General features: G+C 38.5%; 2 protein-coding genes across 2 annotated transcripts; both read right to left on the reverse strand.

Moving 5' to 3' along the window:
* Positions 1-209: 209 nt before the first annotated feature.
* LOC139713066 (uncharacterized) lies at positions 210-5,788 on the reverse strand. The gene is made up of 4 exons (XM_071624827.1): positions 5,718-5,788; positions 5,281-5,369; positions 1,311-3,000; positions 210-281 (listed from the first exon to the last, which is right to left on the reverse strand). Exons 3-4 carry the CDS (start codon positions 2,985-2,987, stop codon positions 210-212), a joined length of 1,749 nt encoding a protein of 582 aa, XP_071480928.1. The 5' UTR covers positions 2,988-3,000; positions 5,281-5,369; positions 5,718-5,788.
* An 8,657-nt stretch (positions 5,789-14,445) lies between these two features.
* LOC139713060 (uncharacterized) lies at positions 14,446-18,274 on the reverse strand. The gene is made up of 2 exons (XM_071624822.1): positions 17,893-18,274; positions 14,446-16,313 (listed from the first exon to the last, which is right to left on the reverse strand). The coding sequence occupies exon 2, from the start codon at positions 16,298-16,300 to the stop codon at positions 14,459-14,461; it is 1,842 nt and encodes a 613-aa protein (XP_071480923.1). The 5' UTR covers positions 16,301-16,313; positions 17,893-18,274; the 3' UTR covers positions 14,446-14,458.
* Positions 18,275-18,477: the final 203 nt, after the last annotated feature.

Below are 18,477 nucleotides of genomic sequence, written 5' to 3' on the forward strand. Positions count from 1 at the left end.
ATGCTTCATAATATGAACACAAACAATGGATTACATAATATTACAAACACTTGATGTAAGACTGACTGGTCTTCAGTTAGCAGCATCAGATGTACGCCCCTTCTTATGGATAGGTATGATATTAGCATTCTTCAAGTCAGATCGCACTATACAATTTTTCAGCGACAAAATACTCTGCAGAGGAATGGCAATTTCCTTCCTAACTTCTGTCAGGACTTTAGGATGAAGACCGTCAGGAACTTGAGTTTTACCCTCTTTGAGATTGGCATGGTCACTCCGACCTATGGGGGACAATCATGCACTTGACAGTCATCACTGGTTAAGATTAAGTAAGTTAACTTGGATACTTGTGATCCTCGTGCCCTAGTGAAAGAAGTAACGTGTTGGAAAAGAAAGCATTCTTCTAAACACTCCAGAAAAATAGACTTATCCACAATTGGATTATTTAGAAAACCAGTGCGACCAATCCAAGCGATGTCACTCCAATCAAAATCACCTGCAAAAACAACTTGATTGCATGAACTGCATGGATCACGAATAGGCTAAAAGAGAGCAGAGTTATTCTAACATAAAGAATTAGGACTTCTGTAGACGCAGCCAATCGGGGTAACAACATTCGGGGAAGAATGTACATTAAGCCACAGAGATTTACAACAGTCTTGAAGAATGCCTGGAAGGCGAACTAACAACACCCGGGCGAGCACGACACCACCCCCCCCCCCTCCCCCCGTGCACCACCAACACCACCTCCCACGATCTCTTGTTTCGGATTTCATCTGAATAGCCCCCCTCCCCTTCAAAAAAGAAAGACAGGATAACATTGCATCCTTAACAGGACTAAACATCGAATACAAATGATGTAATTGACCTTTCTGTTCTATACTTTTTTTTTTGAAATGGTCAATCACCAATACATTTGTTATCATTATTACTTGAAGGTCCTTAGAGTGTTTGAATATTCTAGTGAGTAGGCATGACACATGAATGCAGCCCTTTATTACATTAATTATTACAAAGTGTATTCAATTCACTTAGAATTGACATAAGATATTCTTCTTCTTCTTCTTCTTCTTCTTCTTCTTCTTCTTCATATTCTTCTTTTGAATATGGTATTGTAGTACAAATGTCTTCCATGTCAGTCCACGTTAAATCTCACCAAATATGTAAAGTCTACATGGAGTGCAGAAAGCTATCTCACCACTCACAAACTCTTGTAGATAGTACCAACACCAGATTCTTTTTTGTATTCTAAAATCAGTGATGAGATTGTGTACGTGCTCCAAATCACCAGTGTATCGATCAATACTGACGAGACCCTCCTCGTGCTTCACCCAGGCTACAATGACCGAATCATCTCGACAAACAGCTGGGAAGGGAGAAATACCCTCTTTCTTCAAGACATTCTCCTTCTTCCCCTTACCATCAAGGCATACGACAGCTGAGTCTTGTAGGATCAGTTTTCCATTGTTGTGAAAGGAGAATATTTGCCAAGGTGTATATCCATCACACTTCATAGTCCTGACAGCCTTGCCACCCTGTGTTGTAAATACCTGGATCTTTCTCGGTTTCCTATAACCCATATAGATATTATCATCTCTATCCACAGTGAGACTTCCATACTTTCCCTCAGCGCAACCCATATCTTCAAACGTGACGTTGAGCTTCTCCCACTCGGGAGTGTATACTGTCATCTTTTCATTTGTATCGCGTACTACACTTCGACCATCAGACAGGAATTTAGTTTGACGGATTCCGACATCCTTCAGTACCGTCTCATGTAACTCACCATCAGGACGGTAGAGATGAATTCCACCTGTCCATGAACACACTGCCATCTTACCATCTGGCGCACAAGTCATGCAGTCCATGTAACTTCCGCTTGGAAGCTCTACGTCTGCTTTGACATCCCACGTGTAACCTTCCAACTCTCCAAGACAAAGTTCATTAATCTTCTCGTATCGACGGAATGAAATCTTCTGAACTCGTTCTGCCAGACCTCTCGGTGATCGGTCGTCAGGATCATCTCGCCCCAGTAAGCTCTTCAAGTTCTCGCACAGCGTGTCGTGTGTAAATAAGGCGTCTCTCTCCAGCGGTACCTTCATGCCATTAGTTACCAGCTCTTCCATCGCGTTCATGTGACTGATTCTTTGCCGACTCTCTTCCTCCATGACTTGTAATTTGTTCTCGAATTTTTGAGACCAATGTTTCACTTGACTTTTCAGGGCATCTCTTCTGTCTGACAATAGCTGCATGTATTCCTCATACGTCTTGTCGATGTCATCATTGAGCTTTCTAAACATACTTGTTATTTCATTGCGTTGTGTCTCTATGAACTCGATATGATTTTCAGCGGTCGCTTTCTTTGATTTTACTCCTTTTTTCAACTCACTGATATTTTTGATCACTTTCTCCTCGTGGATAGCTGCCTCTTCGATCTGATGCCCAGCTTGTGAGTGTCTTAACATCCCGCACTTACAGCAAGTGTACTCCCGACATGCGGTACAAAAACACTCTTCATCCTCGCTAGGATGTTTCTTGCATTTCCGTCGCCTCTTAAACAGAACTTTTCCCGAGAACACCTCGCTCACGGGCACCACTTCGTGGGTGGAGAACAGTTTCCAGATAGAGTGGCCGACTTCACACGATTTACACATATATTTCCCACAGTCCTGACAGTAGCGAACAGCTGGCGACTTTTCGTCCGTCGCACAAACTGTGCATGTTGGATTCTTGGTTTTCACTTCGTCCACGAGAGAACTCAGGGGTATGTTTGTTTGTAACTTATCCACGTCTCCACTGGGCAGGGGCGTTCCTTTCCTGCATATAGGGCAATTTATAGTATCCTTGTCGGACTGAGTTTGAGATATCCGATGAAGACATTTTTTGCAGAACGTGTGAGAACATGTTAGTGACTTAGGTTGGTTGAAAAGATTCAGACAGATAGGGCATTCCAGATTCTGGCTGATGATCTGGTGAAACGTTGCCATGGTCTCTATTTCTCTAATAGCAAAAGAAACAGAAAGTGGTAACAAACATCGATAAATATCATCAAAAAACCGAGTTCAGCAATTACCTGATAGAAGAGGCGAAAGTTCGTTCGAAGCATGATGTTAGAATGTATGCATTCTTAAATCCGAACGAAATAATGAAGCACAATCTAAGACACCAGCGTGAATGTTTTCTTTTTTTTATATAACATTTACTGAGGATGCTTTATTTTTGGGTGCAAAGAAATTTCCCTATTTAGGATGGTTCATTTCAGCGGAGGAGATCATATGTGACCCAGCACCTCAAAACAAACAAAAAGTCGCCAGACATGAATTTTCAGTTAAGACCATATTCTGAAAGAGCAGACTTTAAGCTTTAAAATAATGTATAACTCAAATCAAATGGACTCTCCTAACCTATCCAAATATTGGAAAGAAATTACAAACTCAGGAAAAGTGTGAACTGAGAAAAGAGTTTCTGAAGTATAACAGTGTCTATTCAAGCGCTTAATCTTTACCCAAACCGTGCTGCCTGTGCGATAAATGGGACAAAAAACAGGAAGTAAACCACCAAAATAACAACAATGAAGGGATTATCAAATTAAACTGAAATTAAGCATGCCTCATTAACACATTCTGTCCATAATTCATGCCAACTTTCAAAGCAGTAGCATTTTCCTTTCAAAAGCTATTAGAGTTGAAAGTGAAGAGTGAGGACAAGGTATTTCAGAAATGAAAAAGGGATTCTAAAGACACACCTAATTAAACTATTCTACCAAAAATGTTCGAGATAAACTGCTAAAAAACACACTTTCCTGCCCGTTTTATGATGCCAAATTTTAGCTTAACGTAAAAGAAGAGCAGCTCTTTCAGAAAATATGAAAAAGTCAAGTTCGGTTAGGTTGACCCATTTCACTTATTTTCTGTCCTCACGCAAAATCAGTGTGTGCGACTTTATGTTCGTTTTGAGGTGCACGGTCACATACCAACGTATTGAGTGGGCCCGTCCTACGATGATATTGAATGGAATTAGATGTTACTCGTTGATACTCTGAAAAAAATATTCTTGAAAAAATAATAAATTGTATTGCGATACAATCATCAAAATATATTAGGTTATTTGATTAGAATAGCTTACGGAAGGATGACTCTTTGAATCGTGATCCTGTATATTTATATGAGCGATAACATCATCCAATGATGTTGTTTGCAAAAGTTGTCATGTAAAAAAATAAAAAAAAATCAATGAATATGTGAGCGAAATGAGTGATTATAGAATCGTGTGTCCATCAATGTATAATATTTGCCTGTTTGTAGATAGGCCTATTAAACGGAACAGTGTGTCTTTCAATCTATACAAAGTATCTACATCCAGGAGCGATAGTATTAGGAATAGTTTTCTTTTATCGCATGGAGATACTGGTTTCCTTAGTCTTGGTGGACGCGGAAGGCCGCAAGAAGTATACTCATATACCTGTACCTCATATGTCAGGAACTGAGTTATGCACAGAGAAAATATCAATTTTGTTTTTGGAATATGCCGGTGTCAAAATGGTGCAAGAAAGGAGTGAATTAAAGGAAATGAGTCCTGATAAAGGGACCTTTAAGGTCCTGTATGACTGAAGGCAGTCAGGTCTACAGTCACCTTTGATTCGATGTCCTTTCGTCTGAGTTTTATGTATACATGGAGAGAGACAAACGCTCTTGCAGACAATGATACATAGATTTGACTGCCACTATTGGCTTCCTGTACACCTTTCCAACCATATAATCCTGTAATCAACCCCATCTTTATTTGATCGCTTAAAGTTATCTTGGAGGCCTTCGATTAGATGCTCTCATTATTTAGGGTAGCATCATTTCATTGGTCATTAGAATGCATCAACCTCAGTTCTGGATGGCAATCTCGAAGATGTCTGACCTTTTCAAATTCATTTATTTCTCCGATAATGATCCTACTTCTTAATATGTTAGCACAAATATGTGATAAGATTGTTAGACGTTAATCTATTTACAGCAGAGACAATGATTAATATCTTTATTCTACAGCATATTGTAACATGGTGATTGATATACCATTTTTTTTCTGTTTGCCTAACTGTCAATTGCATTACGAATATAAAAAGAGGTGTGGAGGTGGGACTAAACATGCTCACAAAATCACGAAAGTCGGGGACAGAAACCTATTGACAAGAGAGAGAGAGAAAAAAAAAACAAGGGCATACAATTTGGTGCATATTTAGTGGTCATGCGGCACGATTGTGGATATCGTTTCTTATAATGGAATACTTACCAAGTTATGCTGTACTTCCGGGTTCAATACTGCCGACTTATGTCTGAGTCCGAAGCACAAATTGCGTACACAAGCTCATGATCTGCTGCCTAATCACCGTGAAGGAAAGTGCGAACACATATTAGACTGAATGTGGTCTTAATTTTACGACCTACGCAAAGTGATCCTATGAAGAGTATGTTTTCCAACAGACATATGTACTATCCAGCACTCACCAAAATGGCCGGGCAACTTTCGGAGGAAAGTCTGTATTCTTTGTGACCTTCTCGCTCTGACTCGTGATAAAAGCGGGTTTTCCCCGCATCCAAAACACTCTTTTAGTGTATACCTGATATCACAGCGCATAATGAAAGTTCCAATTGCACATTCCTCGTGACTAATGTGTTCAAGGCACAGTAGGAAAAGTTGATTATGAAAAGTAAACAATGATTACATACTTGTGATATATGAAATTCCCTGTTGATTCGTCAAAGAGCTGGGGGCACTGGAATAGTAGATAAGACTCCAGATTCCTAATCGGAGGACCCGAGATGGAATCAAGCCCAGTGCTTACACTCTTGACAAGATTTTCACCCACAATGTCCCTCTTGATCAAGGGGTATGCATGGGTAGCTGGCAATGCTACACTGTAAAAACATCGGTGTTAGATTTAACACCACGGGTGTTAAATCTAACACCGATCAAACTTCAATAAAGGACCACACCCACAGGTGTTAAAAATGCACTGTGATGGTGTTGAAAAGTGTTCACCTGACACTTCGTGGTGTTAATTTGACACTGTACCTGGTGTTATTTTGACACTGTACTGGTGTTAATTAAAAAATGACACCACATGGTGTTGATTTGATATTTGTTGGTGTTAATATCAATGGTTTAACACCCGTCCAGCTTCAATAAGAGACCACACCAGCTGGTGTTACTTTGGTGTAAATTTATTTTCACATTTTTTCAAAAATCTAGTATTTTAATGTAAAATTCTTGATCGTCTTGTTTAAATTAAGAATCAACAAGAAGTGCAGTTACTAAGAAACTCTTGAAAAAACAGTTTAAAATTTGGAAATGACACCCGGAGGTGTTAATTTAACACCATAAATGAGCACCAAAAATTTAACACCAGCTCGGTGTTCACTTTTTAACACCGGACTTTTTGCAGTGTAGGGTAATAATACATTAATAACGACAGGGCGCTCTGTTAGAGCAGTGGTACCACCGAAAAAGGGTACCCCGCTAAAGAAGGCATTGTCACTGATTATTACTTTAATGCTTATTAATACCTAAATACAACCACTACTATACTACTACTTCTACTAATAATAATGATAATGATGATAACAATAGTCGAAATACTTCGAACAATAAAGTCGATAGTGCGTCTGCGCCGATTGGCAACGACGCCTTCCCGCCATCAAATCAGACGAGCTGTTGAAGCGTCCAGGATCGGACGTGAAACCGTTCTTGGAATTAAAACATAAAGTCCAGATGAATTGATTTCATTTTGTACCTTTATTGATCGTTACCCGGATGAATCAGAACTTACATCATCTGAATGGTAATTTTTGTACTAGTAATAATGATAATAGTAGTAGTAGTAGAAGTAGTAGTAATACATATCATTAGTATTATTATTATTTCCTGTTATCTATTATTATTATTATCATTATCATTATTAGCTCTGTGTGATGGATACTACATGCAGTTCGATGATGTTTGTATCGTCTTCTTCACACCAATGACTCACTGGCTCTGTGTTGCAAACCTAACACTGGCTTTGTCACTGATATACTCCACCGTTCACCACAATAAGGCATGTCAGGCACAGAATAAAAAGAGCAGAATGTAAGTTATGTTTGTTTCCTTTTTGTGAGTCGAACATCTATGTAGAGAAGGCCACAGCTATACATGGTAAGCTTTCTATTTGTCTTTCTTGTCTAAATGCAATCGCAATCTCACCTTTCTTATTCTTATGACTGGCGACATTTCTAGAGTGAATTGCCGAAACTAAATTACAGTAAAATGGATCGAGCTGATCGTCAACAGTTAGTTCTTATAAAGAAAATATTTCGGTCTATATAATGGAAATGACTTGATCCCTTCACGTCAGTATACCGTATAGTCGTCGACGCTGAGTTCAGATTGTGAAGGGGCATATTAAGATCTTAGACTTTTGATGTGAATAGGTGCTGGCTTAGCATTGAATTGAGAACATTCGAACTTTAAATTTCGTATGAGACATTAATACATGCCACATCCTGCAAAAGACTTCAATAAAGTTATTGTAGGAGCGGTAGTGTTATGTTTGGACAACCATATCCGAATCATCAATGTTATTGAGCTATAAAACATACGATTTTTTTTTCTTTCGATTAACAATTCCCTTTCCGTCGGGTTGGTTCATGAGACAATCTGGTGAGGATGTGTTAAAATTATGCTAAATCGATGCTGTTCACCAACTACAAGCATGGAATCTGATCTGTTTTTTTATCAATTTATCTTTTTATCATTTCTTCTCTTTTAGTTTCCATCGATTACCATTTACCGATGGGAGGGCATAATTGACATTGTGCAAATAAAAACGAACAGGTATAATACAGAAAAGGGAAAACGGAAGATGTTGCAGGCAATGACACACACACACATACACACACACACACGCACAAACTCTCTCTCTCACACACACACACATACTCGCACAAACACACACATATTAGCCTCATAACTTTAGCCATGATTTCATTTCACCATAAACCTTTGACATCGATGAAACAAGCCTCTTATTAGAAAGAGTCACTATCAACAAAGAGGTTCCGTTGCTTAACATACATGCTGATATATAACAACCACACAAAATACACAATGTACTTCGTCAAACGGTGAACGAGCTGGGTTATGCTTCCGTAGTAAGGTCAATTTAATTTCCTGTCATACACTACATCCAGCAAAACAAAAACAAAACATTAAAAAAAGTCAATCAAAACACCAGGAAGCATACAAAATACTGGCGTAAAACCTAAATCATGTTATGCACTGCAGGAATACATACGTAACAACCTGTGCAGAAACAATAAAAAAGAAAGACAAACAAACAAACAAACAAACAAACAATAAAATTGCAGCGACATGAAAAACCGGTTGTTATGAAACATCTTAATGTTCCACTTAAAAGTCGCATATACATATCATATCTTTTATTTATTTTTATTCATTTTCTCACATAATTATTCATAGCATGGTGTCCCGTTCAAAAACGTGATTTTCCACAGGCCCATGTGTTGTAAAATACAGATTATTTTGAAACTTTAAATCCATCAATCAAATCAGAAACCTAAAGCATAAAGGTGATTTTTGCAGTCACTTAATTACGTACAGCTGATCTGCTGAAAGGGGGGACATGTATTTTCCTGGAAATTATTGTAGATATTGAATATGTAAAAATAGAAGAATTAGGGTCGTGTCTGTGAGGATGTGAGCGCCAATTGGTGTGGTATAGACTATCCCTGTATATCCTAATGCTCCAAAGTCAGTCGCTTGAAAATACACGCTCAATAGCTTATTCCCATACAAATATTGTGGAATTTAATTAGTGCATTGCAGCTACACATTTTGTACTTGATATTTTAGATAATTTGACATGCTTCGTGCGGCCTCAGAAAAAAAATAGAACTTTCTTGTTATAAACCACCAACAACAAGAAGAATAACGTGCTTTAAGTAGTTTGAGTAGTCAGGATTGGCAATGATGAACTTAAAGCTCTCTGTCCAGTGGAGCAACAGTTGGTGCTATAGATAAGGTTCCGTGACCAAGTTCTCAAAATATATATCTCAATGAACTTTTGCCACCACAAATAATACTAATCACAGGGAAGAAAAAGTGTGAAGCATACAAGAACATAAAAAAACTACAAACATACAAATTGCAAAGGCACAAGAAGCAAGAAGTAGTACACGAACTAACCAAAATAACGAGTTGAAAAGGGAAACATACTTATTTCATTAAAGGTGCATCGGGTGAATTTACACTGAACTCTTATTCTTTCTGTTTTGGGGTTGTTGTTTTTTTTTTTAGAGAGAGAGAGAGAGAGAGAGAGAGTGGAGAGAGAGAGAGAGAGAGTGGAGAGAGTGGAGAGAGAGAGAGAGAGAGAGGAGAGAGAGGGAGAGAGAGAGAGAGAGGGGAGGGACAAAGGAGACTATTATAAGTAATGGTATGCAACGCGATGAATGAATGATCAGATTTCTCAATGTTAAGTGACACTAATATATTGATTATAACGAAACATTGAAATATTAGAAATGTAGAAAGAAAAACAGTTCAGTAGAATGTAAATGCACTGAAATATCAGTAACTTTATTTTAGATTTGTAATCAAATTACAGGTATGAAGAAGTTCTCTTTTTGCCCTGATTAATAATGACAGACCTCAACATAAACCTGTTTCTCTGGAGACCAGTTTGTGCCATTAAAATCTTTCAATCAGAAATTTTGGTGGCGCGAAATAAAAAAAAGGAATATAGGTATAATGTACTATTTTAATTTTTATATATATATATTTTTTTCAATTTTAAGTTTGTTAATTCTTTGGGCATTATACCCAAAGAATTAACGAACTTAAAATTTTATTTTAAAAATTCCATACCTTTTCAGGCCATCAAAGTATAATCTTGTTGGAAATTTGTTGATTGATATCAACTATCAGCGGGCACCAGACTACCGCTAATGTTTGGCTCTCTTCTATCATGTGTTGTACAGGACTGTACTAAAGGACATCAATACAATGAAAATGAATGAACAAAGTAAACGTTTTCCACAACTAATAGTACGCAACTTTCTGTAAATTGCAAATAATATTGTGTGTTGAACTAGTTTGATAACATTACCAAAGCATTTTCAAAGAAATATATTGATAAGTTTGAAGTCATCTAAATTTTTCTTGTTGTTTACCTTTGACAACTCAGTGATTACAACGATAGAGTTGGTTTTACAGTCTTACCAAACAATAAATGATATGACTTTTATCAAACATATTTGTAACGCTTTGCTACAAAAAAAAAAAAATCAAAATGAGGCATTCCGTTACTTCAATTCTTTTACATTGTTCATATACAGTTTCTCATTCTTTTTTTGTATACCACATTTCAGAGATTTTTGGCACTTCAAAACTCCTTCGTTTCAACGAAGTGACATCAGTGGATTGATATACGTCACTGTTTCACTCCAAATTTTCAAAAGGGAAATGATCTACAAGTATTACCTCTGCTGGAAACACATTGTCTTACCAGAGCACTAGACAAGTGCTATGCACTGCGTATTTATTAATATTATTGAAATGCTTGCGTTCAGATGCTTGTATTGCAACGGATTGACAAAATTGTCCTACATTACACCGATCGGGCCATCAAAGGATAACATTTTTGGAAATTTGGTGGTCCGACATCAATTTTCAGCTGGTCACGTCATGCCACCGATAATGGTAAGACCTAGCTGGTTCTAATCATGCAAAGTGTGTGTCGTACAAAACGGTATTATAAGATATCAATAAAATGATTATGAATGAACAGAGTGAACGTTCTCCACCACCAACACTACGCATCTTTCTCAAATGACAGATTAAAAAATAATACTATTAAAACTGTGTGTCATAACAGTTTGATAAAAATCACCGTCATAACCAAAACGTTTCGAAAGTTATACATTGAAAAATTTGAAGCCATAGTAAATTCTTTCTTTCTTTCTTTCATTCTTTCTTTCTTTCTTTCTTACTTACTTAGCTTTGACAAGTATGGTTGACGTCTGAGTTTTACAGTTCTACCAAGCCGATCAGGTTATACGATGAATAATAGTGACATTAATCAAACATAATATCTATAATAACGATATCAAACATTTAGGTAACTTCACTATATTTTATATACAACTTTCCATCACTCTATTTGGTGTACCACTTTTAAGAGATGCGGCACTTCGAAACACCTCCGTTTCAACAAGTTTTGTTTGTTCATTTTCCATCTGAGAAGATGGCTGGATAGCCCATATTCAGCTACGTTAAGCTAGTCTTTCATGGGGTCCAGTTGGATGTGAGGTGTGACCACTTCACCGGGTTAAACACCCTGCTCTTTTACGATGAATGAATGAAGCGGGATCTTTTACGTGCATGAGTTGTTACTCTCTCATACACGGGACCTCCATTTTATGTCCTATCCGAGGGACAGAGTATTTTGCCTCTTGCTAGAGGGGACGGTATGCTTACACACAACATTGCTCAGTCCAGACTTGGGTTCGAACCCGGGCCGCTACCGACTGAGCCAACTTACCGCCCTAACAAGTGACTTCAGTAGTTAGAGATTCGACACTGTTCCACACCAAATTCAGAAAAGAGAAATGAGCTATTTACAGGCATCACAAATTATAGAATTCTATCAAATTAAAATGTGGATAAATCGGATAATGAAGAGAGAGAGAGAGAGAGAAGGGGCAAAGACTTCAAATAATGGTTTGTAACGAGGTGGATAATGATCAGATTTGTCAATGTTACAACTAGAAGGGAATGATTACTTGAATATACGAAACACTGAAACTGCAGTTATGCAAAACACAGACAATACACGTATTATGATGCAATTACACTGAATATATTACCATTTTGTCATTGATTTCTAATAGATTTACAAATGTACAGAAATTGTCGTTTATCTCGATTAATGACGTTAAAGAAGTTTTTTTCAGAAGGTCTCCACACTAACCTGTTTGTCTGGTGACCCGTTAGGGCCTCTAAAATCGTTAAATCTGAAATTTTGGCGGCAAGAAAGAGATATGTACTGGCCCAAAGTGAAAAACGAACATAACAAACCATTTTGAATCTTTGTTGCTCGATCTATGAGAGGAAAAGAATCGCAAATGAAGCTTTCATCGTACTGATGTGGCATTTGGCGATGTATTGATTAATTTTAATGGAATTGTGTGTTTGAGCAAAAAAAAAACAAAACAAAAAACAAAAAAAAAACGCCACCTTGGTACCTCAGGCGTGCGAACATTATGGCACATAAAGAGTAAAAATTTTCTGTCCAATGGCACAGCAGCTGCTGCTATGTATAGACGAGGTTACGTGATAAAGTTCTCAAAATATATTGTTGATTTTATAAAGTTTTGCCATTATAAATACATATAAAAAAACACACACAGAGTAGTCGAATATTCGAGAATAAAAAGTGATTGCAAGCATGCAATAATAGCAATAAGAAAAAGAAACATACAGATTGTAAATGCAGAACCGAAGAGTAGCATATAAACTCACCATAATAACAGCTGTATAGGATAACATGCTTATTTGATTAAAGATACATCGGGTAAATTTACGCTGAACCCTCAGCTGTTTTAATTCTCGCGGAGAGATGGATGAGAGAGAGAGAGAGAGAGAGAAAGAGAGAGAGGGAGAGAGAGAGGAAGACTGCAAGTAGGTTTATGTAACGCTGTGGATAAATGATCAGGTTTGTCATTGTTGCAATGAGAGGGGATTAATTGCAGGTGTGTAACGCATCATTGGAATTTCGGCTACGCAAAAACAATCTGTATCCTATCCCAGAGAAAACCCTCAATCCAGCTCAACACATTCCCATCGATTCCGAGGTGTTTTAGCCTGAGGAAAAGCCTCCTATGGCGTACACGATCGGAAACCTCTAGAAGTCCAGATAAAATACATCAAAACTGTCACCATTGTCAAGGACTTTTGACCACTGTTCCATGCAATCCAAGAGTTAAAGAGAACGAGCGTTTGGAACGAAAATCATACTGAACCCTACTAAAGAGATCATTATTGTCAAGATGCTTCATAATATGAACACAAACAATGGATTACATAATATTACAAACACTTGATGTAAGACTGACTGGTCTTCAGTTAGCAGCATCAGATGTACGCCCCTTCTTATGGATAGGTATGATATTAACATTCTTCAAGTCAGATCACACTATACAATTTTTCAGCGGCTGCGACAAAATACTCTGCAGAGGAATGGCAATTTCCTTCCTAACTTCTGTCAGGACTTTAGGATGAAGACCGTCAGGAACTTGAGTTTTACCCTCTTTGAGATTGGCAAGTTTCTCTGCAATATCTTTAGTAGTAATGTCGAAGTCAGTCAACAATTCAGTGATCAGTAAGACGTTCTTCCTAAAGAGAACATATTTTTCAATCAATCCATGCAACATTTCTTTAAAAGTGCCCCAATTAGAACTGACATCACCCGAGCAGAGCATATACTGCCTATCTATACCTCTTCAATGTCTTTGCAAATAGCTGCGTAGTAAGGTATTCTCCATTATACATACTGCTTGACTTGATAATATTACCTTCATTATGAACAGATGTCCAAACGCAGACATGACTGACCGACACAGCATGGTCACTCCGACCTATGGGGGACAATCATGCACTTGACAGTCATCACTGGTTAAGATTAAGTAAGTTAACTTGGATACTTGTGATCCTCGTGCCCTAGTGAAAGAAGTAACGTGTTGGAAAAGAAAGCATTCTTCTAAACACTCCAGAAAAATAGATTTATCCACAATTGGATTATTTAGAAAACCAGTGCGACCAATCCAAGCGATGTCATTCCAATCAAAATCACCTGCAAAAACAACTTGATTGCATGAACTGCATGGATCACGAATAGGCTAAAAGAGAGCAGAGTTATTCTAACATAAAGAATTAGGACTTCTGTAGACGCAGCCAATCGGGGTAACAACATTCGGGGAAGAATGTACATTAAGCCACAGAGATTTACAACAGTCTTGAAGAATGCCTGGAAGGCGAACTAACAACACCCGGGCGAGCACGACACCACCCCCCCCCCCTCCCCCCCCGTGCACCACCAACACCACCTCCCACGATCTCTTGTTTCGGATTTCATCTGAATAGCCCCCCCCCCCCCCCCCTTCAAAAAAGAAAGACAGGATAACATTGCATCCTTAACAGGACTAAACATCGAATACAAATGATGTAATTGACCTTTCTGTTCTATACTTTTTTTTTTGAAATGGTCAATCACCAATACATTTGTCATCATTATTACTTGAAGGTCCTTAGAGTGTTTCAATATTCTAGTGAATTCTAGTGAATTCTTCTTCTTCTTCTTCATATTCTTCTTTTGAATATGGTATTGTAGTACAAATGTCTTCCATGTCAGTCCACGTTAAATCTCACCAAATATGTAAAGTCTACATGGAGTGCAGAAAGCTATCTCACCACTCACAAACTCTTGTAGATAGTACCAACACCAGATTCTTTTTTGTATTCTAAAATCAGTGATGAGATTGTGTACGTGCTCCAAATCACCAGTGTATCGATCAATACTGACGAGACCCTCCTCGCGCTTCACCCAGGCTACAATGACCGAATCATCTCGACAAACAGCTGGGAAGGGAGAAATACCCTCTTTCTTCAAGACATTCTCCTTCTTCCCCTTACCATCAAGGCATACGACAGCTGAGTCTTGTAGGATCAGTTTTCCATTGTTGTGAAAGGAGAATATTTGCCAAGGTGTATATCCATCACACATCATAGTCCTGACAGCCTTGCCACCCTGTGTTGTAAATACCTGGATCTTTTTCGGTTTCCTATAACCCATATAGATATTATCATCTCTATCCACAGTGAGACTTCCATACTTTCCCTCAGCGCAACCCATATCTTCAAACGTGACGTTGAGCTTCTCCCACTCGGGAGTGTATACTGTCATCTTTTCATTTGTATCGCGTACTACACTTCGACCATCAGACAAGAATTTAGTTTGACGGATTCCGACATCCTTCAGTACCGTCTCATGTAACTCACCATCAGGACGGTAGAGATGAATTCCACCTGTCCATGAACACACTGCCATCTTACCATCTGGTGCACAAGTCATGCAGTCCATGTAACTTCCGCTTGGAAGCTCTACGTCTGCTTTGACATCCCACGTGTAACCTTCCAACTCTCCAAGACAAAGTTCATTAATCTTCTCGTATCGACGGAATGAAATCTTCTGAACTCGTTCTGCCAGACCTCTCGGTGATCGGTCGTCAGGATCATCTCGCCCCAGTAAGCTCTTCAAGTTCTCGCACAGCGTGTCGTGTGTAAATAAGGCGTCTCTCTCCAGCGGTACCTTCATGCCATTAGTTACCAGCTCTTCCATCGCGTTCATGTGACTGATTCTTTGCCGACTCTCTTCCTCCATGACTTGTAATTTGTTCTCGAATTTTTGAGACCAATGTTTCACTTGACTTTTCAGGGCATCTCTTCTGTCTGACAATAGCTGCATGTATTCCTCATACGTCTTGTCGATGTCATCATTGAGCTTTCTAAACATACTTGTTATTTCATTGCGTTGTGTCTCTATGAACTCGATATGATTTTCAGCGGTCGCTTTCTTTGATTTTACTCCTTTTTTCAACTCACTGATATTTTTGATCACTTTCTCCTCGTGGATAGCTGCCTCTTCGATCTGATGCCCAGCTTGTGAGTGTCTTAACATCCCGCACTTACAGCAAGTGTACTCCCGACATGCGGTACAAAAACACTCTTCATCCTCGCTAGGATGTTTCTTGCATTTCCGTCGCCTCTTAAACAGAACTTTTCCCGAGAACACCTCGCTCACGGGCACCACTTCGTGGGTGGAGAACAGTTTCCAGATAGAGTGGCCGACTTCACACGATTTACACATATATTTCCCACAGTCCTGACAGTAGGACACAGCTGGCGACTTATCGTCCATCGCACAAACTGTGCATGTTGGATTCTTGGTTTTCACTTCGTCCACGAGAGAACTCAGGGGTATGTTTGTTTGTAACTTATCCACGTCTCCACTGGGCAGGGGCGTTCCTTTCCTGCATATAGGGCAATTTATAGTGTCCTTGTCGGACTGAGTTTGAGATATCCGATGAAGACATTTTTTGCAGAACGTGTGAGAACATGTTAGTGACTTAGGTTGGTTGAAAAGATTCAGACAGATAGGGCATTCCAGATTCTGGCTGATGATCTGGTGAAACGTTGCCATGGTCTCTATTTCTCTGATAGGGAAAGAAACACAAAGTGGTAAAACACATCGATAAATACCATTAAAAAAGCATTTACCTAATAGAAGAGGCGAAAGTTCGTTCGAAGCATGATGTTAGAATGTATGCATTCCCAAAACCGAACGAAATAATGAAGCACATATAAGATACAAGCGTGAATGTTTTCTTTCTTTTAATAATATTTACTGAGGATGCTTTATTTTCGGGTTTCAAAGAAAGTTCTTTATTCATGGTTCATTTGACTGGAGGAGATCGGATTAACGTATTGGGTGGGCCCGTCGTACGACGACATAGAATGAAAGTAGATATTACTCGTTGATACTCTTAAAGAAGAATTCGTAAAACAAGAATGAGTTGTATTGTATTGCAATACACTCATCAAAATATACTAGGTAATTTGATTGGAGTAGCTTACGGAGGGATGACTCTTTGAATCGTGATCCTGTGTATTCATATGAACAATAACATCATCCAATGATGATGTTTGCAAAAGTTATCATGTAAAAAAAAATATATATATATAATGTGAGCGAAATGAGAGATGATAGAATCCTATGTCAATGAATGTAAATTTACCTGTTTGTAGGTAGGCCTATTAAGTGTAATAAGGTGTCCTTCAATCCATACAAATTAACTTTATTCTCGGAAGATAGTATTATAGATAGTTTCTTTTTCATTGCACGATGATACCGGTTTCCTTAGTCTTGGCAGACACGGAAGGCCGCAAGTACTTTTTCTCATTGATCTCATATGTCAGGAACTGAGTTTTAGGCACAGAGGAATTATTTGTTTTCGGATATTCCTGTGTCAAAATGGTGCAAGAAAGAAGTGAATGAAAGGAAATGAGTATGAATAAAAGGGCCTATAATCCCCTGTGTGAATGAAAGCAGTCAGGTTTACAATCACCTTTGATTCGATGTTCTTTCGTCTGAGTTTTATGTATACATGGAGGAAGACAAACGCTCTTGCGACAATGAGACAGAATTGACTGCCACTATTGGCTTTCCGTATATCTTTCCAACAATTGTAAGCCTGTAATCAACCCCATCTTTATTTGAACGTCTATTAATGTTATCTTGTGAGGCTTTCGATGAGATGTTTTCACTATTTAGAGTAGCATCATTTTATCGGTGATTAGAATGCATCAACCTCAGTTCTGGATGGCAATCTCGAAGATGTCTGACCTTTCCAAGTTCATTTATTTCTCCAATAATGATCCTACTTCTTAATCTCTTAGCACAAATATGTGATAAGATTGTTAGACGTTAATCTATTTACAGCAGAGACAATGATTAATATCTTTATTCTACAGCATATTGTTACATGGTGATTGATATACCACTTTTTTTTTCTGTTTGCCTAACTGTCAATTGCATTACGAATATAAAAAGAGGTGTGGAGGTGGGACTAGATATGCTCACAAAATCACGAAAGTCGGGGACAGAAACCTATTGACAAAAAGAGAGAGAGAGAGAGAGAGAGAGAAAAAAAAAACAAGGGCATACAATTTTGTGCATATTCAGTGGTGATGCGGCACGATTGTGGATATCGTTTCTTATAATGGAATACTTACCAAGTTATGCTGTACTTCCGGGTTCAATACTGCCGACTTATGTCTGAGTCCGAAGCACAAATTGCGTACACAAGCTCATGATCTGCTGCCTAATCACCGTGAAGGAAAGTGCGAACACATATTAGACTGAATGTGGTCTTAATTTTACGATCTACGCAAAATGATCCTATGAAGAGTATGTTTTCCAACAGACATATGTACTATCCAGCACTCACCAAAATGGCCGGGCAACGTTCAGAGGAAAGTCTGTATTCTTTGTGACCTTCTCGCTCTGACTCGTGATAAAAGCGGGTTTTCCCCGCATCCAAAACACTCTTTTAGTGTATACCTGATATCACAGCGCATAATGAAAGTTCCAATTGCACATTCCTCGTGACTAATGTGTTCAAGGCACAGTAGGAAAAGTTAATTATGAAAAGTAAACAATGATTACATACTTGTGATATATGAAATTCCCTGTTGATTCGTCAAAGAGCTGGGGGCACTGGAATAGTAGATAAGACTCCAGATTCCTAATCGGAGGACCCGAGATGGAATCAAGCCCAGTGCTTACACTCTTGACAAGATTTTCACCCACAATGTCCC

This window comes from Diadema antillarum, unplaced genomic scaffold (genome assembly GCF_040938485.1).
Source record: "Diadema antillarum isolate AM-2024a unplaced genomic scaffold, OU_Dant_1.0 seq00001901_RagTag, whole genome shotgun sequence".
Taxonomy (NCBI): Eukaryota; Metazoa; Echinodermata; class Echinoidea; order Diadematoida; family Diadematidae; genus Diadema; species Diadema antillarum.

What these genes read in the sequence shown, in the direction of transcription:
- LOC139713066 (XM_071624827.1), bottom strand. Translation starts at nt 2,987, where the DNA reads ATGGCAACGTTTCACCAGATCATCAGCCAGAATCTGGAATGCCCTATC. An exon ending in TGAAGCACGAGGAGGGTCTC is followed by an intron (nt 282 to 1,310) that starts GTCAGTATTGAT and finishes TGTCCCCCATAG; the next exon opens with GTCGGAGTGACCATGCCAAT.
- LOC139713060 (XM_071624822.1), bottom strand. Translation starts at nt 16,300, where the DNA reads ATGGCAACGTTTCACCAGATCATCAGCCAGAATCTGGAATGCCCTATC.